Consider the following 26,434-nt stretch of genomic DNA (forward strand, 5'->3'; position numbering starts at 1 on the left):
CTCGCTTATAAGCGGCCGCGCGGGAAGCTTGTCTCTCGCAATCCCCTGGTTGCGTCTCCTCCTTCCAACCACTATCATGGGGCGCCCGAGAAAGTGCGTCTGCAACCTTGTTGGTGGAGCCCTTTCGGTACTCGACAGTATAGGAGTATCGCTGCAAAGTGAGTGCCCACCGAGCTAACCTCCCCGCCGGCTCTTTCAACCTTTGAATCCAGGTGAGAGCGGCGTGGTCTGTCTGAATGACGAAGGTGGTCCCGTCTAAATACAGGTCGAATTTCTTTAGAGCAAACATGACGGCCAGCCCCTTCTTCTCCATCACGCTGTAATTGCGTTCTGGCGGTGTAAGGGTTCGGCTGGCGAATGCCACCGGGCGCAGCTGTCCGTCATGTTCTTGCAATAACACCGCACCGACGCCGTAGTCGCTCGCGTCTGTCTGTACCACGAACGGACGGTTAAGGTCTGGCAGGCACAGGCTGGCCGTGGCTGCTATTGCCTTCGTGAGGGAAGAGAAAGCTACCTCTTGTTCTCGGCCCCAGGCCCATCTCGAGCCTTTGTGGAGCAGCAGGTTCAGTGGCCGTGTGAGTCCAGCGCACCCTGAAATGAACTGCCGATAAAAACCGACCATTCCAAGGAACCTTTGAAGGCTCTTCGCGTCGCGCGGTGGTGGGTAATCAAGAATGGCCCTCAACTTATCCTCGTTCGGCCTCAAGGTACCATCATCTACGACGAAACCCAAGAGGTTTACCCTTGAGGCTGCGAGCTGGACCTTCTTTGGATTAATCGTTAACCCCGCTTTGCTCATTCTGCTTAAGATAATCTCAAGGTGTGCTAGGTGCTCCTCGAATGACTTTGAAAATACGACTACATCATCCATGTATGCCATGGCAAAGTTGAACTTCGCGTCCCCCAGCACGATGTCCATAAGCCGTTGGAAACTCGATGGCGAGTTAGACAATCCGAACGGAAGGCGGATAAACTCAAACAGACCCCTGTGACAGGTGAACGCCGTCTTCTGGACATCGTGTGGTGCTACTTGGATCTGCAAAAAACCTCTGCTACAATCCAAGGTAGTGAAAACCCTCGCGCTACCCAACGAGTACATGATGGACTCCATAGATGGGAAGGGATATGAATCCCTTCGTGTCATCTCGTTAAGTCGGCGGTAGTCAACGCAGAGACGAGCGGTACCGTCTTTTTTTGGCGCTAAGACTACCGGAAAAGCCCAGGGGCTCTGTGACGGCCTCACGGCCCCTGTGTCTATCATCTCATCGAGAGCCTTATCTAGGAGAGCTCGCTTGTGTGCACTCAGCGGTCTGGGATTACAACCCCATGGTCTAGCATCTCCTGTGTCGATTCTGTGTTGTAAAATGTTTGTAAGTCCTGGCCTCTCGGTAAACATAGCTGCGTGTCGATGCAAGGCGTCTGCTAACCTACGCCGTTGTTCTACCGGCCCGTTGTAAGAAGCGACAATCGCTTCAACGTTTCCCGATACGACTCGCGCAGCTAATGTTTGCTCCTCTCGTGATCCGACGAGTGAGCTTTCTGTGTCCTGACCGAAACTCGGTGGGACGGCAAAGGGGATAAGGGGAGTCAACGGATTATAGTGGTACCCGTTATTCTTCAAGTCTATGATAATCCCCTCCCGGCAGACGAAGTTCTGTCCTAAGATCACAGGGATTTGCATGCCTGGCAGATACAGAAAACGCTGCCTCCTTCGACTGCCGTCGAGGCTAAGGTGAAGGCGCATAGCGCTTTGTGCCCTAGCCGATCCTGCTGCTAAACGCAGCGTGGTGGAAACTTCCCGCACGTGAAGTGCTCGTCGGCGACAGTCTTCGTAGACTCTGTCGCCGATCAGGGAAAGAGTCGAACCGGTGTCAATTAGTGCGTAGTAACTGTTACCACCGATCTCGACGCGCACGTACGGCCCCTTCTCAGATGTCAAATCCTGAGTTCGACATGCCGACGGGGCAAACACCGACCTGTCGCTGACCGCAACTCCAGCCCCGTTGGCAGACTGATGAGGGGCCTCGGCAGCGGCCGGCAACCGCGAGTCGGGAAGTCCAATTAGTGGCGCCGGCCTCTCCCGTTTCCCTGAGACCCATGGGGGGGAGCTGCCGTCCATGTGCACTGACGCTTGATATGCCCAAGCTGATTGCATTTATAGCACCTGACCTGTCTCCTGCCATTGTGTGCTGAGCGTCCGCCGCTACCATCACGCGAAGCAGTGTCGCGCCGGGGGTCATTGTAGTTCCCGCGACCCACGTAATGATTCGCGACTCCGCGGTGGTCGGCTGCGCCGCCTCCCCTACGGGGATGCGCTCTGGATGAGCCCGCGTTAGCTGCTCTGCGTCTCTGTTCAAAAGCGAAGGGATCTAAGGCGCGGGGCACAGCAGTTTCGCCACTCCTATGTCCTGTAACGGCCACGTACGGCGTACGTAAGTCGTCGCAAGCTCCCGCGCCTCGTCCTGTCCAGGCGCAACCCGGCTCCAGAGATTCCTCTGCGCGTGGAGGGGGCGATACGTCAACTCGGCGAGCAAGCTCGCCTGAACGATGCGCGCCTCTCTGGCAAGTGCTTCCAGATCAGCGAAATCACGTCCGCGCAAGTAGGGTTTAAATCTAGGGTGACACTGGCGGATCGCCCTAGCTACCTTCTTCGCGTCTGACGCTGTAGGGTCGGCTCTGGAGTAGAGCTCCTGGAGAGCGCGGATGAATTCTACGAGGCTCTCGTCCGGATGCTGAGTACGGCTGGCTAGCTCATCTCTGATCCGCATCTCATAGTCGGGAGGCAGAAATTCCTCTCTGAATCGTGTCCGGAAATCTGCCATCGAAAGGAACGGCCTCTGCATTCGCCTCCAACGCGCTGCGTCATCCGTCAACGCGATTGGGACGATCTGTATCAGGGCCGTTTCATCCGACGCGCCCAACGCGGCAATGTACGCGTCTAGGTCCTGCAAGAAATCGTGAACCGATGCTGCGTCGGAGTAGCCCGAATAGGTCGGCGTCGGCACGCTCAACCGCGGGCGAGGCACGGGCGTAGGCGCGGGATTCACCACCCCTGTGGCCAAACCCATCTGCCTAGAAAACGTCGCGAACATCGCCGTCATGGCGTGCATTAGTTCGCTGACGTCTCCCGTGTTCACCGCCGGAATTGGGGGTTCTAGCGCTGCCGCAACGCTCGCTTCCCCACTCGTGCCTTCTCCCACGTCTGAGTCAATATCCGCCACTGACTGGGTTGAGGCCTCGGGATGGGCGGCCTTATTCCGTAACCTGGACATGGCGGCAGAACGTTAAACACTGATGTCCAGCGGAGTAACAAAAAAATTCAAACGGGAAAACAAAACAAACCTAAACTTAGAAATCGCGATTCGTGGGACTCCCTGGGAGCGAAAAAAAACAACGGCAGACTGATCGGGCCCCACGTTGGAAGCGCCAGTTATGTGGGTCGCCTGTCAATTCCCGATCAGGCCAAGTTCTACTCGCTCCGAGGAAGTCGCACAGGGAGCGTTATCATAGACAAACACTTTATAGATACTCAAGTTGTGCTGCGGGGGCCAAGGCTGCCTTGTGGTCCGGGTCTTCCCTGTGCTCGTTCCGCACCGCCTCTATCGTTTGTCACGGCCCTTCGAACCCTTCTCCTCGCGCACCTACTACGAGCGTCCCCTTTTCTTCTTCCACCTGGCGCCGCCTTCTACACGCAGTCCGCACACTGTCCCCCACAACCGTTAACCCCGGCGTCGTCGAGGGGGCACAAATATGCCTTGTGTCTGGTTGATGTGTGCACGAGATGGCCAGAAGTGGTTTGTATCAGATCGCTAACGGCGAAGGCAGTGTGTGACGCGCTGGTTGAAATATTCGCGCGAATGGGAGTGCCAGAAACAGTCTCGTCCGATCAGGGCACAAACTTCACGGCCGAGCTCACACAGGAGTTGCTGCATAGGTTGGGGTCGTCACCCAGGTTCTCTACACCAGAACACCCAGAGAGCAATGGGCTAGTTGAGCGATGGAATGGTACGCTGAAGCGGATGTTGAGGCAAGTGATAGCGGAACATGGGCGGGGCTGGGATCGCCTAGTTCCTTGTCTACTTTGGGCCTACCGCGAAGTCCCGAATGAAACTACGGGGATGTCGCCATTTGAACTCATGTATGGACGTGCGCCGAATGGTCCACTGTCCATCCTAAAAAAATCATGGACTGGTGATTGAACGCCCCCGTCCACGCTCGTTGAGTCGGCGGACAAATATCTGGTTAGATTAAGAAAACAAATGGCCGACATGACGCGAGTAGTAAAGGAACAGGCAGAGCACAAACAGAGGTCGTACGCCACGCGTTACAATCTCCGTGCGAAAGAGAAGGCCTTTTGTAGGGGCGATCTAGGGCTACTAAGGGACACGAGTGGTAGAAAGATGAACTTTCCTTGGTTGGGACCAGCGAAAATACTAGAGGTTAGGAGAAAGAACAGCTACGTAGTTGAGATGCCTGACGGTGGCCGTAAGTGGATCCACGCCAACAAACTTAGGCCATATGTGGCACGCGTTGACGCTGTTGGTGTTATCTTTGATGATCCGGACTTCGGTTCGGTGGAGGAACTCCCCACAGACGGGAGGGGAGCAGGTGAACCTGAATCACAGAAAACCGCGGAGGAAAAAGAGATGTACAGCATGGTACAGCAGTTCGTACATGTCTTTTCTAGGCACCCAGGAAAGTGTGCAAAAGGACTGCACAAGATAAGACTTGTTGAAGGTTCGCAACAAAAGAAGAGATATGCTTATAGGGTGCCGATAAAAATGAGAGCTGAGGTTGAAAGGCAGATAGAACAGCTTCTAGAATGTTGTATGATCTATCCAGTTGAATCAGAGTTTGCTCATCCGGTAGTGTGTGTAGCGAAGAAGGATGGGAGTGTGAGATTGTGCATCGATTATAGGCAATTAAACACGATCACTGAAGTCGATGCCTTTCCAATGAATAATGCTACCGAAATGATCTGGATGGTCGCGAAGGCGTCGTACATAACAGTACTGGACCTAACCCGTGGGTATTGGCAGATACCAGTCGAAGAACGGTCTCAGAAGTTCACGGCATTCGTAACCAATCGTGGGCAGTACGCATGGAAAGTTATGCCCTATGGGTTGAAAAATTCAGCGGTAACTTTTCAGCGCGTTATGAATGAAGTGTTGCGACCGCACAGAAAATATGCAGGCGCATATATCGATGACATTGCAATATATTCTTCTAAGTGGGAAGACCACCTTTTGCATGTAAAAAGCGTTCTCGAAACCTTAAGTCGCGTGGGGCTTACGGTGAAGCTGTCCAAATGCAGGTTTGCCCAGGGAATGGTCATGTACCTCGGCCACCAGATCGGCTCTGCGAGGCATGCTCCTGACCCCGTTCGTATCAAGGCGATTCAGATCATGGAGAGGCCAAAGACGAAGAAAGAACTGAAGAGCTTTTTAGGGCTAATGAACTACTGTAGAGACTACATTACGAACTATGCTGAAGTGGTGTTGCCGTTGACCGCGCGAACTGGAGACAGGACTCCGAACGTGTTACCGTGGGTTGACGAGGAGGAACAAGCGTTTCAAAAGGCGAAGTGTCTCCTGATGGAAGTCCCAATCATGAGAGCGCCAGATGCCAGCCAGCCTTTTGTTCTGTCCACCGACGCATCGGATAGAGCTATAGGGGCATGTCTTGCCCAAAGGGCAGGTGATGGGAAAGAGTACCCGGTGGCGTTTCTCAGTAAAAAACTAACTGATCCCCAAACCCGGTGGGCTGTAATCGAACGCGAAGCTTACGCGAATGTGTGGGCCTTGGGTCAGTTGGAAACGTGGCTATTTGGGGCGGAAGTCGAAATTCGCACAGACCATAACCCTTTGCAGTATTTGGCGTCAGCAGCACCAAATAGTGCGAGGCTGACTCGTTGGGCACTAGCGTTGCAAAAATTTAACCTGAATGTCCGGTACGTAAAAGGGACGAGAAATGTCCCTGCTGATTCGTTGTCAAGGCTGTAGCCCGGTGGAGTTTTGTTTGTGGTTAATGTACTTTAGATTTTCTCAAGAAGTTTGTCAGTCTTTCTAGTGATCATTCACGCCGAATGGACGGGAATGTGCGCGCAGTTTGTTTTCTTTTGTTCTAAATGCTACGATTGTAAAGGAATACACAAATTGTGATTTTTTTGTTGGAAAAGAAAAAAAAAAAGGGGGGGGGGCGTGTCATGCATGTGGCATGCACGAGGCAGCGGATTCAGCGCGCGCCGTCGCCGACGGGTTATCGGGCTTTGTGATTGTTATATTTTTGTTACCCGTGGTGTGTGCTGATATGTGCACGAGAAAAAGACGAAGTGACGACGGAAGGACCGAGGCTGGAGACGGTGCACGAGGAGAGAAAAAGGAACGTGGTGGGCTGGAGCTGGTGCAAGCACGACTTCGAACCGGAATAAAACGCTTTCCCCCCAAAAGGCTGGCTCCCTGCCTTCCCGGGTCCCACGGCGCCCAAACCACAAGCCGTGACGTTTTTCGTTTTTCCGAAGCAACTTGAAGGAGTCATGGTGATCATTCAAATGAGATGTCAGAGGTACAGTATGATCACTGACAGTATTTACATACTTTATGTTGTTCATTGTTGCGAACGCCACGCAGGTACCAGCCGACAAGTTTTGTGCAATGTTAGTGGTATTTGCTATAAAAAACGGTGGGTTTGGCCGCAGTACACGTTATAATTGTCATGGGTAAAGCAAGTTCCTTCTGAAATAACACTTCGCGATTTGGTTCCAGCACGTAGGTGTCGTCCGTCAAAGATCCTGCCAACTGTACAATAGCGCGAGTAAATGGTGCTATCCGTGTGTGACTCACTGCGCGGAAAGGTACAGATTGTTGTCTTGATGTGGAAGCGTCATTCGCATCTTCGCCGAGGAGAAGTATGCGTGTGCCACAGTCAATAAGTGCACGTCGGTTGGCTAAGAAATCAAATCCTAAAATTATTTCGTGTGTGCAATTGTCCAAGACAGCAAAGCAATGGCGATGAGGCTCGTTATCGATAAAAATTTCAACGGAAACTAACCCAAGAGGATGTATCAGGGACGTGTTGGCTCCATGGAGACTGCCACCGTCCCAGGGTGTGGTAACAAGCTTTAACGTTTTTCGAATGTTTTCGCTAATTATTGAAATCGATGCTCCAGTATCAAAAAGTGCTGCCAGTTTCACCTTTTTGATGATTATGTCAATTAAATTAGATGACGACACAGTCGGTGGGGATGTCGAGGAAACCAAGAAGCAGCCGTACCCCCTTTAGCTGCCTCATTTAGTTTTCCCCATCGAGGAAAGCTTTTGAAAAGGTGGACTACCCGCGGAGAGGGGAGGGCTGCCGGTATGCGGGTGAGGGGCTGCGGTGTTTGCGGCCACGGTTGGAAGGAGATGACGAGCGCCGTTGTTGACCGAAGCAGGGATCATCAACCTCGTTAGGTTTGTTGTAGAGCCGGCTGTTTTCATGTGGCGTAAAGTGCCGGGAGCCAGATCCGGTTCTTGCAGTGTCCGATAGCCGACGGCGACAGAAGCGCGAATAATGACCTGGTATACCACAGTAGAAGCAAGTTGGTCGACGGTCCGTGAAGTAGTTCGGAGGAACTACTGAAGGAGCCCAAGATCGTTGTTCAGTATAAGGCCGGGGAAAAGGTGTTCGAGGGTCAGGATGGTACATCGTGATGGGCTGATAATATTGTGCCGGAGACGTAGCGCATACTGCGTCGGGTGGTAGGGGTGCCGCTGGTAGAGGTAAAGATGTGGTCTCGACGGAAGGACGGGAAAATCGAGACAACTCAGTTCGAATGAGTGTTCGTAACACGTCGGGGGTAAGATGTGCCTCTGTTGATAAGCTTTGTTGAGGTGCGGGAGACAAGGCGGCGAGCTCTTTGATTATTGTTGGGATGAGGGAAGCGATGTCGCCGGTCGATGAAAGTGGGGATGACGCGACGCAATTCTGGAGGCGTGTGATGCTCTCTGTTCCTGAAATGCGCCGATTCCGAAGCGCTTCCCATCGCTGGCATTGTTCCTGGAGTCTGGCGACTGTGGTTGGATTCTGGGAAATCAGTATTTTGAATGCGTCTTCTGCAATCCCTTTCATGATGTGGCTAACTTTTTCCGATTCAGGCATCGCTGGGTTCGCGCGTTTACACAGAGCCAGTATGTCTTCAATGTAAGCCGTGGTTGTCTCAAGTCCGGACTGAGCGCGAGTCGCAAGCTTGCGGGTCGCGCCCTGTGTTCGGCTGGTAGGGCATCCGAAGACATCTGGTAGACGGGTCTTGAATGCGTCCCACGAGGCTATCTGATCTTCGTGGTTGTCAAACCATACATTGGCGGTGTCACGTAGGTAAAAACCACATTGGCGAATTTTAGGGTGTTGTCCCAGGCGTTGTGAGTGCTGACGCGCTCGAAGTTGCGGAGCCAGTCATCCACGTCATCGCTTCCGAAGCCGCCGAAGGTGGGAGGGTCTCGCTGTCGGTAGGGGACGGAGCCAATACGGAGATTTTGAGTGCCTGACGCCTCACCTCGAGACATTGTTGGGGCAAGCTGCCTCAGACTTCGGAGAAGCGTTGTGGTTAGTGAGCGAAGAGGCGCAGGGGACGCACCTCCACCAAAATGTTACGGTGTTGTCGTTGAAGGAGTGGACAGTCTCTGTCGGTCGGCTTTTATTTGGAACTGCCGGGCTCAGCTCGAGCTGTCGCGCGCCCTAGCCATTTGTCTGGTGCGCTCTTTTTCTTCATCTATATAACAATATATATATATATATATATATATATATATATATATTGTAACGGTAAAGGTAGAAGGGGTGGACTAACAGTAGTAAGAGAAGACGAAGAAACAAGACTGCAACGGCGGTGTTTGGTTTACCCGTAACGAATGGTGGCAGCGGTTTTCCAAACAGCCTAAATACCCGCTCCCACGCAGCAACAGCGGAGACACCGTGGGCCGAGCTTACTGAACAGCTCTACAACCGGTTGGCAGAAAAGAGCGCGACAGATGCCGCAACTCTGCTTGAACAGTTCGACAGTCGCGTCGCCGCCCGCATCACTCACGTTGAAGAGAACGTGAACCAACGACTCGCCAAGGTTCACCACCACCTCACATGTGTACAAGACCGCCTGCAGCACCTTGAAGAAGCTCTCCCAACTGTGCGACCAGGAGACTCAGGTGACCTTCCACAAGTTCAAAAGAGATCTACCGTATGTCACCGCCCACCCGACAAAGCTGGGAGACCCCAGGCTGGACTTGCTCATCTACATTCCAATTGTATGCCTCTCAAACCTCCAACTTTTGATGGACTTGGATCTTGGCGCGAATTTATTATCCAATTCAAAACAGTAGCCCAACACAATGGGTGGCATTCCCATGGCAAGGCTGCAGCCCTGGTCGCCCAGCCCCGTGGGAAAGCCGCCGACTTCCTTGAAAGTGTACCGGATTCAAGTCGAACCACGTACGAGCTCCTCCTGCAAGCACTAGATGCTCGTTTTAATGATGCCCATCTACAGCAGCGACATCTCACGTCACTCAAAACCTATCGCCAGGGCACAGAGTCACTCCAAGAACTGGCCGACACTATCGGTAGACTGGCAAGAAAAGCACTTCTAGGGTGCTCCGAAGCCACGCTTCACTTGATGGCTACATCACCTTTCATCGATGCCATCCACAACTCCGAAATTCAGCGATTTGTGCGGCTCGCTCGTCCTACCACACTTAACGCTGCACTGGGTCACGCACTGAAAACGGACGCGGTGAACAGAGCCACCACCTCCAACGTCCGACCCATAATTCAGAATCCTCCACCCGACAACTCGCAATACAGGCGTCGTAGGCCTGACTGGCACCACTGCTTCAACTGTGGACGTCCAGGCTACCTTGCTCGCTCGTGCCCGAATCCAAGCTCTCAACATCAGGAAAACACCCACGCGGGCCTGACGGGGCAGGGTCCCGCGTAGTCCACGAAGTCCCTCTGGCCACAGCGTCGGTGAGCAGGTCGCTTACACCTCATCTTTCAATTCAAATACAGGGAGTCACGCAACCAATCGATGCCATTATAGACACGCGGGCTGGTGTGAGCGTCATTGATGCTGCCTTGCTGCAATCGACGGACCATGCGGCAGCGGCGACTGACTGTACGGACACTCGACTGGTGTCAGCAAACTGTACTCTCATACCTTACCTGGGGCGTTGTGAATTGACCGTCGAAGCTCTGGGCAGGACTGTAAATCTTTGTTTTTCTATTGTGGAAAACTTAAACCCATCAGTCATTCTCGGGCGTGACTGGTGTTCCGAGGAGGAGTTGCTAGTATCCTTTGCACATGGACACGCTGCTTTGTCATCATCACAGCTATCTAAGTCCCAGATGATGTCGGAGGACGCGTTTCCCTCGATTCATTGCGATAATCCCAAGCCGTACATTAAACAACTTAGTACATTTTTTTCACTACTTCTGCTGTCTGCTGCTGCACTTGGCTAAGTGTTTCCGAATACTTTCGGGTGACATCCAACTGGTAGCCACAACATCGGTTGAAGTTTTCTGTCGAACATGGGTGAAAGTTTTCTATCCTCTGTTACCTCTGAAGTTACCTCTGAAGTTCACCCATGATCCCTCCACCTGCTTAGTCATCTCCATGCTAGACGTAACGATTCTGAAGTCTTCGGCGGTCTGGGTTCAATCATCAATTCAGGGTAATCGGCGTTCAGGAGATTTTATTGTCGAAACGGTTCTTCACTCACAACCGGGGACCGAATTTGCAACGCCTCGCTGCCTTATCTCTTCGAGACGAGGTGCCCTTAACATTCTAGTAGTTAACCTGGCCACTGATGACATTCACCTTAAGCGAAACGAAAATTTAGGAATAGTTTTTGAAATATTGCCAGAGATCATGATCGCAACCGTTTCGTGTTCTCCGGTGGCATCCACCTCAGAGAACAGACTCAGCAAAAACGACAACAATCCGTGGACTGAATTTAACTTTGGACCAGACCTAACAGCAACGCAGAGGGAGTCCATACAGTCGTTACTCAAAACGTTCCGTCACTGTATAGCCATTACAAAGCAAGAATTGGGATGTACGCCTTTAATTCTCCACACCATCAACACCGGTGACCACGCGCCAATACATCACCAACCCCGACGAGTGTCGATCTCCGAAAGACAGGAGATCAGCGCTCAAGTGGACGATATGCTCCGGAGAGGCGTAGTGGCACACTCCAACAGCCCATGGTCACCACCCGTCGTGCTCGTCAGGAAGAAGGACGGCTCGACAAGGTTCTGTATAGACTACAGAAAGTTAAACAGCATTACTAAGCCCAATGTGTACCCCTCCCTCGGCTTGATGATGCTCTCGATCGGCTCCAAGGTTGCCACTACTTCACAACATTACACCTCATTTCAGGATACTGGCAAGTTGAACTTGAGTCAAACGACGCTGAAAAATCAGCCTTTGTGACACCCGACGGGCTGTTTGATTTCCGGCGTTTACCATTTGAGGTGTGTAATGCGCCGGCGACCTTCCAGCGTCTCATGGACAGGGTTCTCGGCTGTCTAAAATGGACTATGGCATTAGTCTATCTCGACGAAGTAATTGTCTATGCCGACAGTTTCGACGAACATCAGCAACGTCTAGGTCTTGTTTTAGACGCCCTCACGAACGCTCGACTGCGTCTAAACCTATCAAAATGTTTTTTCTGGTACAGTGAAGTAACCTACCTTGGTCACGTGGTCAGCAAAGAAGGAATTCGGCCAGACCCGGCGAAGCTATCAGCCTTTGCCAACATATCCGCACCCACTACCGTAAAGCAACTGAAGAGTTTTTTGGGTTTCGCATCTTATTTTCGTCGCTTCGTCAATAACTTTTCTGCTAAAGCTGCTCCCTTGAACCAACTTCTGAAAAAAGACACCAAGTGGTTATGGGGCGAAGACGAAGCTGCATCTTTTGAGTATTTGAAAAGATCCCTCCTTGAACCGCCCACGCTTGCACATTTTGTGGAGGACGCCCCAACGTTCCTTCACGCAAACGCCACTGGAGAAGGGTTAGGTGCCGTCCTTCTTCAGCGAGATAGGGATGGTCGAGAACGACTCGTCGCCTATGCAAGCAGGAATCTGAGTGAACCAGAGAGTTGGTGCCGCTCTTCCGAACAGGAATGTCTCGCGGTGGTTTGGGCTGTAGAAAAATTTCGCCCTTATATCTGTTGGAACCAGGAATATACCTCCCAACATACTTTTTATGTACAATATTTACAAAAGAAATGAAACTGTCCTGGGCATCGCTCGATGTAGCCGCCGGGCCGCTCCGTCGCCGAATCTCCCAGCTCGTGGTGTCTCGTTCTCTGTGTTCGCGCCGAGATGCTTCTTTTTCATCCTCGCGGAAGCACCACTAGCTCGGCTGCTACAGATGCCCCCCCCTGGACAAGTGGCCTGGGCCACTTGCGCACCAAGTGGGGAGTGCGTTGGAGCATTGTTCTGCAACACAGGGGTAGTAGTTGTGTCGAGGGCTGTGGTGAAAGCAGGTTTTAGTCGGTCCAGGGAAACTGTATCTCGACGTCCCTGTATAAGTACCGTATAAAACTTCGGTGTTCTGCCTACGACCTGGTATGGGCCATCGTATAGAGGTCTGAGAGGTTTCTTTACCGCATCCCGACGTATGAATACGTGTGATGATTGGGCGAGGGCAGGATGAACGAAGACTTGTCGTGCGCTAGGTTGCCGTGTCTGTACTGGGCGCAAAGAGTTCATGGCTTCCCGGAGTCGTTGTACGTAGGAGGTGGGGTCCATTATTCTTTGTGCCGTTGATGGTTCAACCATGTCAGCAGGGAGACGAAGGGGAGAACCGTACACGAGTTCTGCCACTGTACAACCCAAGTCGAGCTTCAAAGTTGATCGCATGCCTAGTAACACCACTGGTAGGTTGTCAACCCATGCATCGGGAAAGGTTTGTGCTCTGAGCGCAGACTTGAGCTGACGGTGGAGTCGCTCGACGAGACCATTCGCAGCAGGATGATATGCTGTCGTGCGCGTCCGTATTGATCCCAGAAGAGATGTTAATTCTTTAAATATCGCGGACTCAAACTGGCGCCCGCGATCGGTGGTGATTGTGGCAGGCACACCGAAGCGGCTGATCCAGCTGGATATGAAAGCGCGCGTTACTGTTTCAGCGGTGATATTTTCTAGTGGTACCACCTCTGGCCAGCGAGAAAATCTGTCGACGCATGTCAATAGGTATGAAAAATTCCGTGAAGTTGGAAGTGGACCAACAATGTCTAGATGGACGTTCTCAAAGCGTGTGGATGGAAGAGGAAACTTGCCAAGTGGTGTATGGGTGTGACGCTGCACCTTCGACCTCTGGCAGGCAAAACAAGAGCGTACAAATTCCCGTATGTCGGCGTTGATTTTGGGCCATACGAAACGGTTCGTTACCAGCTCTTGTGTTGCGCGTATGCCTGGGTGGCAGAGGGAGTGAAGTGACGAGCACACCGCATGACGCAGTTGGCGTGGCACATACGGGCGGGGTTTTCCTGTCGAAGTATCACATATCAAAGTGATACCATGATCAGGGAGGGTTACCTCTTCGAGGACGAGGGACGTGCCGGTCTTCATGATGGATCGAAGTTCTTCGTCCTGTGCTTGAGCCGCAGCTAGTTCAGAGTAGGTGAACTGATCTTTCTCTGCGTTGAGGGCATTCAGCTCCAGACGTGATAATGTGTCTGCGACGGTGTTTTCTTTTCCTTTCACGTGTCGGATATCGGAAGTGAATTCCGCGATGAAGGAAAGATGTCGCAGCTCTCGTGGAGAATGATTTTGGTTCGATGACTGAATGGCATAAACCAGCGGTTTGTGATCCGTGGCTATGAAGAAGGCACGCCCTTCCAGGAAGTGTCGGAAATGTTTGATGGCTAAGTAAGCCGCAAGTAACTCTCTTCCGAACGTACTACACTTCCTCTCTGCGTCTTGCAGTTTACGTGAAAAAAATGATATGGGGGACCATATATTTGCGATCTTCTGCTGCAACACACCTCTGACCGCGACGTCCGAGGCATCGACCATCAGGCACGTTGGTGCATCTGAAGACGGGTGTACGAGGAGTGTGGCATTGGCTAGTTCTTTCTTCACGCTCTCAAATGCTATCGACGCCTCCGGGGGCCATGGCAACGTTGATTTCTCGCCCTTGGAGGTGCAAAGCAGTGTCTCCAATGGCTGTAGAAGCTTGGCACAGTGGGGGAGAAAACGCCTGTAAAAGTTTACAAGCCCCAGAAATCGCCGGAGGGCGCGTTTTGTTGTAGGTTGTGGACAATCGGTGACGACTTTGACCTTGTCTGGTAGTGGTCGGATACCTTGACAGTCAATGTGATGGCCAAGAAAGGTCAGCTCTGGTACACCAAACTGGCATTTGTCCACGTTTATTATAATGCCATACTCGTGTAGCCTGTCGAACAGTGTGGTGAGATGGCGCTTGTGTTCCTCAGGGGTTTTGCTCGCTACGAGGAGGTCGTCAAAGTAGGCAAAACAAAAAGGCAAACCGCGGATGACCTGGTCAATAAATCGCTGGAAGGTTTGGGCTGCGTTACGCAGCCCAAACGGCATTGTGACGAACTCAAAGAGGCCGAAAGGAGTTGTTATGGCCGTCTTGTGTATGTCAGCAGGTTCAACCGGAATTTGATGGTAAGCCTTTATGAGGTCTATCTTCGAGTAAATGGTGGTATCCTTCAAAAAGGCAGTGCAGTCTTGAACGTTTGGGATCGGGTACCGGTCAGGAATGGTAGCTGAGTTCAAAGCCCTATAATCCCCGCACGGTCGCCAATCGCCGCTCTTTTTGGGCACCATGTGCAGAGGGGACGACCAGGGACTAGAGGATGGGCGTACGACTCCGAGTTGGAGCATATGCTCGAATTCCTGCCGTGCGACCCGCAGCTTTTCAGGTCCGAGTCGACGTGGTCGGCAATGGACAGGCGGGCCCGTCGTCACAATATGATGAGTGACGTCATGTTTAGGTACCTCGCCGATGTTGTGCGGGTTGATGAGGTCTGGGTAGTTCTCGAGCAGCCTGGCAAATGAATTGGAAGGTGGCTTGCCGAAAGTGGGGCTAAGAGCTGGCGCTCGAGACGCAATACCAGAGACTTGTAGGTGAGTGGTCGCATCAATTAGCCTTCTTTGTGTCATGTCCACCCAGATGTTGAAGTTCCGAAGGAAATCTGCTCCAATTATTGCGTAGCTGACGTCTGCAACCCAGAACAACCACTGGAACCGTCGTCGGAGGCCAAGGTCCAACGTTAGTGATTTTTGTCCATACGTCTTGATGGGAGAAGCGTTGACAGCTTGCAATGATGTAGTTTGGACGCGATTCCGGCGATCAAAAAATGAGGCTGGAATGATGCTGACCTCAGCGCCTGTGTCCACTAAGAAACGGGTGCCGACGATCTTGTCGTGGATGTGGAAGAGGCGACTGGTGGGCCGATATGGGTCGCTCGCCGCCACTAGCGATCGGCCGTCCCGTTTTTCTGGTTCCAGGAACAGGGTGAACAACAGCGGCGGGCATTCGGTCCGAACTGTCGGTGGTACCGACATAGCGACTTGTCTGGAGGGCGAGGCGACGGCGATGGTCGACGGCGACTTTCGCGACCGGAGTGTTGCTGTGACGATTGAGCATGGTCACGGGATTCCCGCCGAAGCTCGGACACGATGATCGTCAGGTTCTGCACTTCTTGACGGAGCTTAGCGATGTCCGAAACAAGGTCTGGAGACTGTTGTGTTGCTCCGACGGTGGGACCGGAAACCTCCATAATTCGATCCGCCAGCTCGGCCAGTTTTACAAGCGGAAGCCTGTGGGCTACCACTAGGCCGACACGAACAGAAGCCGGCAGCCGTTGTAGAAATAGCTCACGGAGGATGGCGGCGTCGATGGAGGCTGCCTTGTCGCCCAGAAGATGTTGCAGGTGTCGCAAGAACTGGGTGGGTCGACGGTCGCCTAGCTCTTCTGCGCTGAGGAGCTGCTGAAGGCGTCGTTGTTCAGAGGCGACGAGGCGACTGACCAAGGCTTCTTTAAGAACTTCGTAAGGAGTGTCACCGCTTGGGGAAAGTAAAACGTCCCGCACCTCGGTAGCGGCTTGCGGCGGGAGGGCGTCAACGAGGAGCTCGTATTGCCGGGTCTGGGAGGTTATGCGATGCAAGCGGAATTTGTTTTGCACTTGTACGAACCAGAGCGCTGGATCCTCAGCCCAAAACTTCGGTAAAGTGAGGACCGAGGTAGCGGCGATTCCCAAGGCGGTGCTTGCTTGGGAGGCACTTGCCGAGTGTGCAGGCTCACCAGACTCCGTAGACATGGCAGAATCACGTCCGGGTCACCAATTATGTTGGAACCAGGAATATACGTCCCAACATACTTTTTATTTACAATATTTACAAAAGAAATGAAACTGTCCTGGGCATCGCTCGATGTAGCCGCCGGGCCGCTCCGTCGCCGAATCTCCCAGCTCGTGGTGTCTCGTTCTCTGTGTTCGCGCCGAGATGCTTCTTTTTCATCCTCGCGGAAGCACCACTAGCTCGGCTGCTACATATCTATGGCAAGCGTTTCACGGTGGTCACGGATAACGTAGCATTGCGGTGGCTTCAATCCAAGAGCGACCTTACCCCGAAGTTAACAAGATGGGCCATGGAGCTGCAAGAGTACGACTTCTCTATTGTTCACCGGAGTGGGAGGAACCATCAAGATGCTGATTTCCTGTCACGTATGCCGATAGAGGAGCTACAAGTTCTTCCTGTGTCTTCAATCTTAGATCTGCAAAACATGCAATCGGAAGATGCCGAAGCATCGAAAATAATTCAGTTGCTTACGCTCGGAAGTTACGATTCGTCTTCACTTTCTTCACGACGACTGCGTTGCTTGCAAAAACATTACGAGCTACGAGATGGTCTATTTTGCCATCGTTCACGTGCTTCAGGACCGTGGCTTCCTGTTGTCCCCAGGAAAGCTAGGCAAAATATCTTGGAGATGTTGCATGACGCTCCGACCTCAGGGCATCTCAGACAGCGTCGAACGCTTGACAAGATCCTACGAAGATTCTGGTGGACGGGTTTGAGGGACGACGTTCGGCGGTACGTCGCTTCATGTACTGTTTGTAAAATGCGCAAAACGCTACCGAAACTAGGCAAACCAGACCTTCAACAGATACCTCCCACAAGGAGTCCATTCGAAGTATTAGGAATAGATCACCTTGTTCCCTTCGCGAAATAATATACTGGCAACAGGCACATTATTGTGGCGACCGACTACTTAACGAAGTGGGTTGAGGTCAAAGCAGTTCCCGATACGTCAGCGGTGCACCTTGTCAGCTTCGTAAATAACCATCTAGTGTGTTGGCACGGAGCTCCGCGGACGATAATCTCTGACAGAGGAACGTCATTCATGTGGCGTTGTTTCAAGGATGCCCTTAGAAATTACGGGATGCAACATGTAGCGGCCTCACCCTACCACCCTCAAACAAATGGTCTTGTCGAGCGCACCAACCGCACATTGGTCGATGTAATGGCAGCATTCGTGAACGCGTCCCACAAGAACTGGGACCAATACTTCTGCACAGCCGCGTTTGCACTAAACACGTCTCAACAAGAAACGACGAGTCAATCGCAATTCGAGCTAGTCTACGGGAGACTCCCCACGCTTCCAGAAAAGACGGCAATCGAGACGACATGGACCCGCCGGACAGAAGACTATGATGGTAACTTTTCCGCCCGATTAATCGAAGCAAGGGAAAAAGCTAGACTGGCCATCCTTCACAAGCAGTCGCTGCATGCAGGGCGTCTAAGAAGAGTAAATGGGAGACCGTCGTTCAATCCGGGAGATTTGGTGCTTCTTCGAAGTCATTTCAGACGCCCACAGCGATTGGAGAAATTAATGCCAAGGTACTGCGGACTCTTTAAAATATGCAAACAGCTCTGTCCGGTAACATATCGCCTCGAGAAGCTTCGGACGCTGCCTCAACCAGGTAGACACCGGACTCTCACGGCTCACGTTGGCCAACTGAAACTTTACGTAACGCGCGATGAACATGTTGCTTCTGTCCGAGACGGACAGCCCAGTGCACGGGAGGGGCGAATGTAACGGTAAAGGTAGAAGAGGTGGACTAACAGTAGTAAGAGAAGACGAAGAAAGAAGACTGGAACGACGGTTTTTGGTTTACCAGTAACAATATATATATATATATATATATATATATATATATATATATATTTATATATATTGTTACGGGTAAACTAGAAACCGCCGTTCCAGTCTTCTATATATATATATATAGAATAAAGGAAAATTTCGGCGGTGTTCTGCCACCTGAACAACCCCTTTGGCTACGTGAGGCATCTTCCGAGACGACTGGACTCAATGGGTCCCAATCGATCTCTCTCTCTGAAGATCCGTTTTGCGCTAAAAGTGGCCTTGAAGGCAAGTGAAGCACAGGCACCCAGAGTATGTTTGTGGGAAAACATTGTGTTATCACGATGCATTCCAAGGCAGTTTCACGTGTTAGAGTTTAAAAACGCGAATACCTTTCGTCAATCTATGACTGTGCGCTAATTCATACATCGCTTGAGGCGGCACAATCAATTCAAGAACTCTCTGAATACGTGGCATGCAAATCAAGGAGGCCCAGTAGGCACCCAATGGTACTCAAGCGTCACAGAGTTAATGGAGAATTTTAGTGAACTGTTTTTGCAGACCCCATACGGTACGATGGGCTCTCCGGCACGAAATGCTCATGCGCTACAGCAGAAGACCCTCAGATCCGCGGTTCGCACCGGAGGGGGCATCGTACCGTATTGAATATCCAAAAACGGTTCCCTAAAAGTCCCCAAGAAGCCGTAACTTTTTAGATATTTAAATGTCTTTTCTTTTATGCGTACTGTGTTCATTGTGACGCAAATGTCAGGAGTGTACAATGAAAGCCTCAACCGCAATTCTGTAACTGTTGCGAAAATCAACCTCGAGCCAAACGAAAGTCGTTACCAAGGTTTGCCGCTGGGGACTGGTCATTCGCTGGTTACAAGACTGCCCGATTTCCTTCTTTAACCAGTTGCAACACGAAAAAAGAACGTGTGAACCTTTAGTTGTTTTCGTATTCGGTATTGTAAAGAAATCAACGGAGTTGTCTAAAAACGCATTTGTGTGCGATCAACAGCAGCGGCACCCCCTGACCGTCTTAAATAAAACGTCGTTGTGTTGATTGCACTTCAGACAGATAAAAGCCGCTTCTCGTATTTTTTTCTTCTCACTTGCAGTTCTTTGGTCGGTGGTGGCCAATGCTGGCGTGCCCAACCATGGCCCCATTGAGTGGCAGACCATGGATCGGATTCGGTCCGTGTTCGACGTGAACGTCTTCGGCACCACTCTTGTCGCCAAGAGGTTCCTGCCGCTGCTTCGAGACTCAAAAGGAAGACTCGTCATTGTCTCCAGCGGGTTAGGTTAGTAGGTTTTCGATCGAGCCACTTGAGCCGGCATAATTGCGCAAAGAATTTTCGTGAAAGAGTTGCACTAACTATTGGAATAGACGGTTCTGCAAGGTCACCCTCTCGAATAAAATAACCCAAGAATTTCACAGGTAAAAAAATTTAGCCAAAATGTTGCTGGTGCGTCAAAATATAATATAGTTTTAATCGAGTTACATTAACTTTTTTTTGTATTCAGATAATCTAAACAGGCGCATACTATGCAGTTTACATAGTGCTTTTTATTGCGTCCTGATTTGTTCTTCGACGTCGCCTCTAAATGTTTACTTTATGGGATGGTCGCGGGTGGTAGTAACCGAAGGTTTCAACGGCTGTTTCTAAACGGGAGACGCCAAGCCTACTCTCAGATCCCACAGCTTTCTCTCGAGAACAGCGCTATGGGCGGGTCCGAACGATAGCCGCACAACTAATGGCTTCTCTGAAAAGGAGGACCACGTACCATAATAGGACTGCGTCCAATTGTGTTTCTTAGAAAGCCAAAAGACACACTGTCCCAAAACCCCCGCGCCGACATGGTCAGATGACAGGCTCACCCTATCGACACCGTTCCGAGAGCGCAGTCCAGAGCGAGCAAAGAAAGATGTACGATATAGGTCCGATCTCTTTTGTATCCGCGGGAGGAGTCACTCCGTTCCCGAAGTCGGGAACGCTCGTCGACCTCCTCCCGCCGCGGGCGTCGTCCTTACACCAAACAACTAGGTTCCCGGATGAGCGGGAGAACGGAAAAAGGCCCCCCGGGTAGAGAGTAAAGAGGAGAGCCCCCAATCCAGGCGGCTCTCCTACGCTCCAAGAACAGGTTGGAGTTCACGGGAACCAGGTCGAGCGTTCCGTACCACGGCCGTTAAACTGGCCATCGGAAAAGGGCGAACAACGGCAGGCACAACTTAGTCCACATTAAAAACAAAATGCAGGCACCCCATTGCAGTGCTTTGTTCAGCGTATGACTAACGAGCGCCTTAATGGCGGTTACTCGGAGGCAAAGTCACTGTACAGTGACACATCGGAGGAACAGTCATTACGGTATATCTCTCGGAATAGGAATATCAGCGTTGAATTCCTATGCGCTACACCAGCTCAGAGCTTCCTTTCCAGAAAATATTTCTTGAATTATATCTTTAGTAAAATTAAACAACATCTTGAAATGATCTGCATTTCATGTCAAAACGAAAAAAAATATACATGATAGAAATAAAAACTCGAATTATTTTAATTTGATTTTAAGTGATAAAACGTCGTTGATTTTTATGAATACCCTTAAGATCGAATAAAGGTTTCTCTGAAATAATCATAATACAGTAATTATTCATGAGGTAAGATCTCCAAACCAAAGCACGTCGAACAGTGTAGTTACGGGCTTTGGAAACTTACACGGGATAAAGAAATATGCACTCTTAGATTATAAATAAAGTTTTATCACAATGAAATAAATATGTTATTGGCATAGATGTTCGCATGTCGCCTTTTTCATCAGTAAATGCTGACATACTGATGTTAGCTGGTGTTCTTTCTTTATATCTGGAAATTCAATCACAGCCCACTTTTTCATCTCTCAAAAACACGCAGGTCGGGTGACCTTCCATCAATCGACGGTGTATTGCATGACCAAGCACGCTGTAATTTCACTGGCGGACGGACTACGCAGGCAGTACTACGAGCGCGGGGTCCACGTCATCACCATTGAGCCCGGCGCCTACAGGTATCCGGAACTTCCAACTTCATTAACTTTGAAAAAAAAGCCGATTGCCATTCATTGTTTTCGCGATATTTAGTTTTTGGAATATACATTTTATAATTTTTTTATATAGTTTGTTCCATTCAGGCGCGTCGAATTTTCTACAGTTAAGTGTTTGCTGTGAAATCTCCTTGTTCTGACTACTCAAAAGTTGGTGCAAAGTTATCTTTTGATATTTTGCTAATTACCATTCATCAACCTGGCCATAACTGACAAAAAATGGCTATTATATCATAATAAGTAGAGAACAAACCACGTTCCCCAAGGAAAAATCCATCAATGTAACCCTGCTTGGCAGTCAATGTTTTCTAGTGGACCGCTGACTGTGCCTGACTGTACGTCAAGCATGTCTGATTGGCCAACAAGTTACTCTGACCGACAGTCAAACTCCAGTCAGACCCCGCTTGTCGGCTTTCTGATGGTTTCCTGGTGGCAGTCGGCCGCCGCGAAATGCCATCAGGATGTCTTGGTGGTGATTCTGACTGTACATCGATTGTCTCTGACTGTACGTCAGAAAGCTTTGACGTGCAGACAGACGTACGGTCAAAGGACGTAAAGTTCGTTCGGATACCACTATTTCGTCAAATCTATGAATACGAAAAGTAATCTATGCACGAGAAAACGATTTTAGGACGTGAGCCCATAAAACCGCTGACGTTAGAGATATGACACGCAACCGACCGACAACCTTGATCAGAAGCCCGCCGAAGCGCCGAACACGACACTTCGCACTTCGCTTCGCCCGTAGAGGCTTCGTCGAGCTTTCATGAACGATCGCTCTCGACTCGTTTTGTTTGCCCGCTTGCTCCAACCCGTCGATCCTGCCCGGGCTCTACAATGTCTTATGTTTAGTAGAATTTCTACTCGACAAGACCCAGCCTGTCGTGAGTTCCGACGATGTAAGGGACTTAAGCGGTGTAGTTGAAGACGACAGGGTGTACCAGGTCTACTGGGCCGGTGATGCGCGAACAAAAGGATCGTTCTACGACGCGAAAGTACTCTACATGGCAGGTGAGTAGAACTGAAGTACGGCGAGTGATGTACGAGTGCTTTGCATAACATGCTGACGGCTGAACCGCATTTGCAGCCAAAGCATTTCGTATAAAACGAATAATCAAATCGAGTTTCTCTAACGGTGGTGTAGCATAGCGGTTAAGGTGTCCGGTTTGTACGCATGTGGTCGAGGGTTTGATGCGCGGTGGTGCTGCTTTTTTTTTTTTTCTCGATCATTTTGTTTCATCGAGGCATTTGGCGATATTTATGAGTCCGTGTAGCTTTACTCTTATATAAATGCTGCCCCTGTTGGTGAAATTCCCTTGGCAGTGGCAGTCAGACGTCATCCGATGGACCATCAGATGACGTCTGATGGTCCATCACGTTCCACCAAGGCTGCTGACTGGCAGTCAGTGTCCCAAATTACGTAGCTTGATGGAATTTTCAATAGGGTTGGTACCACCAAAAATGAGATCTGATCCTGACATCGAGTAATTAATACTTTCAGAAGGGTAATAAGTATAAAAATAAGTATGCCTATAGTAAGTCGAACCATTCAGGTTTGCTGATTAATAAACTACGATGTTCACCCACTGTAAGAGTTGGATCTAAATGTAACAGTTTTTATTTTGTCTTGAAGATATTTTTAGAGAATACTAAGCCTCTAAGATAAAATATCTTGCACTGAAAGGACCAGCGTTCATGGATCTGCCTAAACCAGTGGTGGCAATAATGAAATTAAGTAATAAATTTACCAATTAAAGCAATTACTAATGTAATTATTTCCTGGTGCAGGTAACTTAATAATGCAATTAATAATCCTAGGGTGGTAATGGGGATGAAAATAATGAACGGCGTTTCTGTTTCAGGTCTACTTTCGAACGCAAAGAAAGACGGAAGATTTTAGTGACAAAAATAAAAGAGGTCCGGCAAGACTAGGGAGGAGGGGGGGAGGAGCGGATGAGAAAATAAATAAAAAACAAAGACTATGAGACTAGTTGACACGCTTGACGATAGAAAGCAATTAACTCGTTGGAGCCTGTAATAGGTAGTGGAAAAGTACGCAAACACTCAATGCTATTGAAAAACTTTTAGCCTTTCCACTCCGGTGAAGAAGGAAGAGCAGCGTACCTGTACTATGATGGGAATGAAGTAATGGCCGGCCGGAAGTCGCCAAGCCAGAGTGGAAAGACTGGAGAGGTTGGCGCCACCTATGAGCGACGGCGGCAATCAGACAACCGGTAAGCCGGTTGTCTGGTTGGCCCCGTCGCTCATAGATGGCGGTAGGTGACCGGAGTGGTGTGTGGACATTTCTTTGCTGGCGGTCGGGATCCTGGGGAAACTAGCGCTTAACAAATCCGCTGTAAACAAATAAGATAAAAATGAAGCCCCCCCCCCCCCCCCCCTCCCCTTCCCGTTTCCCGTTTCGAGCAGCTTCGACGTTCTCTAGTGACGTTGTTCTCCCCAAAAGGACGACAGATTTATATTCGCTGAAAAGGATCTACAGTTCAAGAAGGGAATAATAAAGTGCAGGGACAGAGGCTGTAGATGTAAGGTCTGAAAATGAAGCAACCACTAAGAAAACATTTAGTCAGTTTTAATAATATAATATTGGTATAATTTTAGGACCGCCACGACTGGGCAGCTGAGCTGCTGGTCAATTATTTTTTTTTTTTTTTTTGGGGGGGGGGGGGGGGGGGGAATCGAAGGAGAACAAAAAACGAAGCAGTCAATCATCTCTATTCTGCTTGTCCTAAACGACGAGACACTGAAGCATGATATAATTCAGATTTGGGACAAAACACGAAATATAGTCCTTCATAACTATCGCCTCTAAAACTGATCTTATTTTTTTCACAATCCGCATCGCTACGGTAACTTATGTAGATTAAATGTTTATGATATGAATAATATTATCTGTAAAAATAAACGTTTAATCCTTTTTTATGTATACGGAGATAAAAACGTAATTTTAAGTGATGTCTATACGTTTCAAGCCTAATTTGAAATTGTAATGAAATGGAATTAAAGTGCAATTCAGTAATACTTTAGTCAATAAGGAAGAAAATTAGAAATCTAATTCAATTACAATGCAGAAGTAATTTGGTCGCATCCAACCTAAATTCAAGTATCGTGAAGGTATACTGCCATTCCATCGCTTAACCTTGAATGGAAATTCTTTGCGTATCTGGAAATACGAATTCAAACAGTGTGCTAAGCAATTACCTAAACCGTCAAATAAAATTGGGCAGGCAGACATCAGATGTAGTGCTGGCAATAAACGAAGCTATCAAACACATGGCAAAAATAATCCCTGGAGAAGGGGAACAAAGGGGACAAAGGACAAACACACATCTCCAAACACAGCTAGGTGACTGGTGCGTGGCCATAAAAACCCGCCTGGTCCTGGTATCGAACCAAGGACCTCTCCATTTCCAGTGCAGCGCTCTACAAACTGAGCTAACTAGAAATTACTCGTTCGTAGAGCGGACGAGTTTTATCGGCTGTCACCAGTCTGACGCCAGCAAGGATTAACGTCCTGCAATATTAACTTGATGATTCTAATGCAATTTATGCAAGGGTGCAAGCGCGCTGGGCAAGATTGTTAATAATAATCCCGTGTTTTATTTCAGGGTTTCAATGTTTCTGTGCAGTGATCTAGAACTAGAATATACTTTAGTTGAGCGCGTTGGCGATAAATTCAACTGCAATAAAGAATAAAACATGAAGGACGGACAAAACGACGCATATTTTGATGTGTTGTTTACTAGTTGACTAGAACTAGTACGAGGAGTAACAAAAGCAGCGGGGATGCCCGGTCACTCATGAGGGCGGCAGTAATCGAGAAAAGAGTGCTAGCGCCACTTGGAAGGTTCAACATGATGACCCTCACGCGGAGCCCACCGCTTTTTACAGTGTTTCTTGGTCACTGTAGTTCTACTTTATTTACCACATTTTCCGGACTATGGACCGCGGTCTATACGTGAATAAAAGCTGAAAATTCACCCGATATGGACTATCCACAGGTGCGGAATATGCAATGATTTTTTTTTCTAGATCGTTCACTTTGACAAGTCTTGAAGGATTTTATGAGTAACGGACTATGTTAACATTGATTTATCTACGATAAAGCTTCTTTGCGAGCTAATACAGTTGGCATTTGTCAAGGTGTGCTGTGTATGACACTTTTTTTACGTTCGGACTAGGCACTAAGTGAGGACTATGCACAACGTGCGGATTATAGACCGGAAAATACGGTACAAGAGTAATGACGGTCTTATTCTTTCCCCAGCTTCATCGTCGTCTCTCTTCCTCATCGTCATCCTCCGTCACGTGTTAGTTTGGGAACAGCACACTCATTATATGTTCAAGCGACAACTTCGATGCTGTGTCTAAATAGTACGGCGTAGCTGGCAGCCATACTCTCTTAAGCCAACACCGTCAGAGTTGACAGTGTGACATTGCTCCTTTTTTTCGTCAATGCAACCATAATTAAGCTCACTACAGACGTCGTAGTAAGCTTTTGGCCAATCGTGGAAACCAGGGAAAAGACGACATCAGCGACGTTTTTAGCCGCGCACGTATCCCTATGCTGTTCCTGAGCTCGCGTTTTGAAGCCAATCTTCCAAAACGCTTCCGCTACGTGCCTTCTACACCAACAAGTGGTTGCCTTGCCGGATGATGAATAGAAGCTTGCTTTTACGACGCGCTCTGAACAACGCTCTCAACTATGGCGAACGCGTTCTGGCACTCTAACTCGACATTCTTTTTTTTATGGCGATGTTAGGAATTCTTTTGTTTTAAAAAGGTTGAAACAAATACCTCTCCAGTGCAGTTTTGATTGGCTTTTCTGCACTGAATACGATTAGAAAATATATTTATTCGCTTTCTATAGGTTTTTTGTAGAACATTTTGTTTAGAAGCTATACATATTTTAAAGGAAATGTACCTTTTTTATATCCACTGCCTGTATCTTTTTGGTCGCTTTTTCCTGTAGACATTCTATAAAGCTTGGTGTATTTTTATCCACTGTATAGACAGTGGATAAAAATTTTCCAGTAATTATATAAATAAACAGGCGGGGAATGCAGCAACGATTCAATCCCGTTTTTTGTAGATGGGAGAGATTTTCAGGAAAAATAATATTTCCCGAACATAAGTTTTGGGTTTTGTCACAATACATACTTGAAAAGATGCAATTTCCTC

General features: G+C 49.4%; 1 protein-coding gene across 1 annotated transcript in view; it reads left to right on the forward strand.

The window, feature by feature from the left end:
* Nucleotides 1-26,434, forward strand: part of LOC120849462 (17-beta-hydroxysteroid dehydrogenase type 6-like) — a 67,999-nt gene that overhangs the window by 33,117 nt on the left and 8,448 nt on the right. The window contains exons 3-4 of the mRNA XM_040221677.3: nucleotides 19,276-19,458; nucleotides 21,067-21,199. Coding sequence (XP_040077611.1) covers nucleotides 19,276-19,458; nucleotides 21,067-21,199 — 316 coding nt within the window. The remainder of the gene's footprint in view (nucleotides 1-19,275; nucleotides 19,459-21,066; nucleotides 21,200-26,434) is intronic.

The sequence above is a fragment of the Ixodes scapularis genome, unplaced genomic scaffold, assembly GCF_016920785.2.
Source record: "Ixodes scapularis isolate PalLabHiFi unplaced genomic scaffold, ASM1692078v2 PGA_scaffold4__175_contigs__length_147842914, whole genome shotgun sequence".
Lineage (NCBI taxonomy): Eukaryota > Metazoa > Arthropoda > Arachnida > Ixodida > Ixodidae > Ixodes > Ixodes scapularis.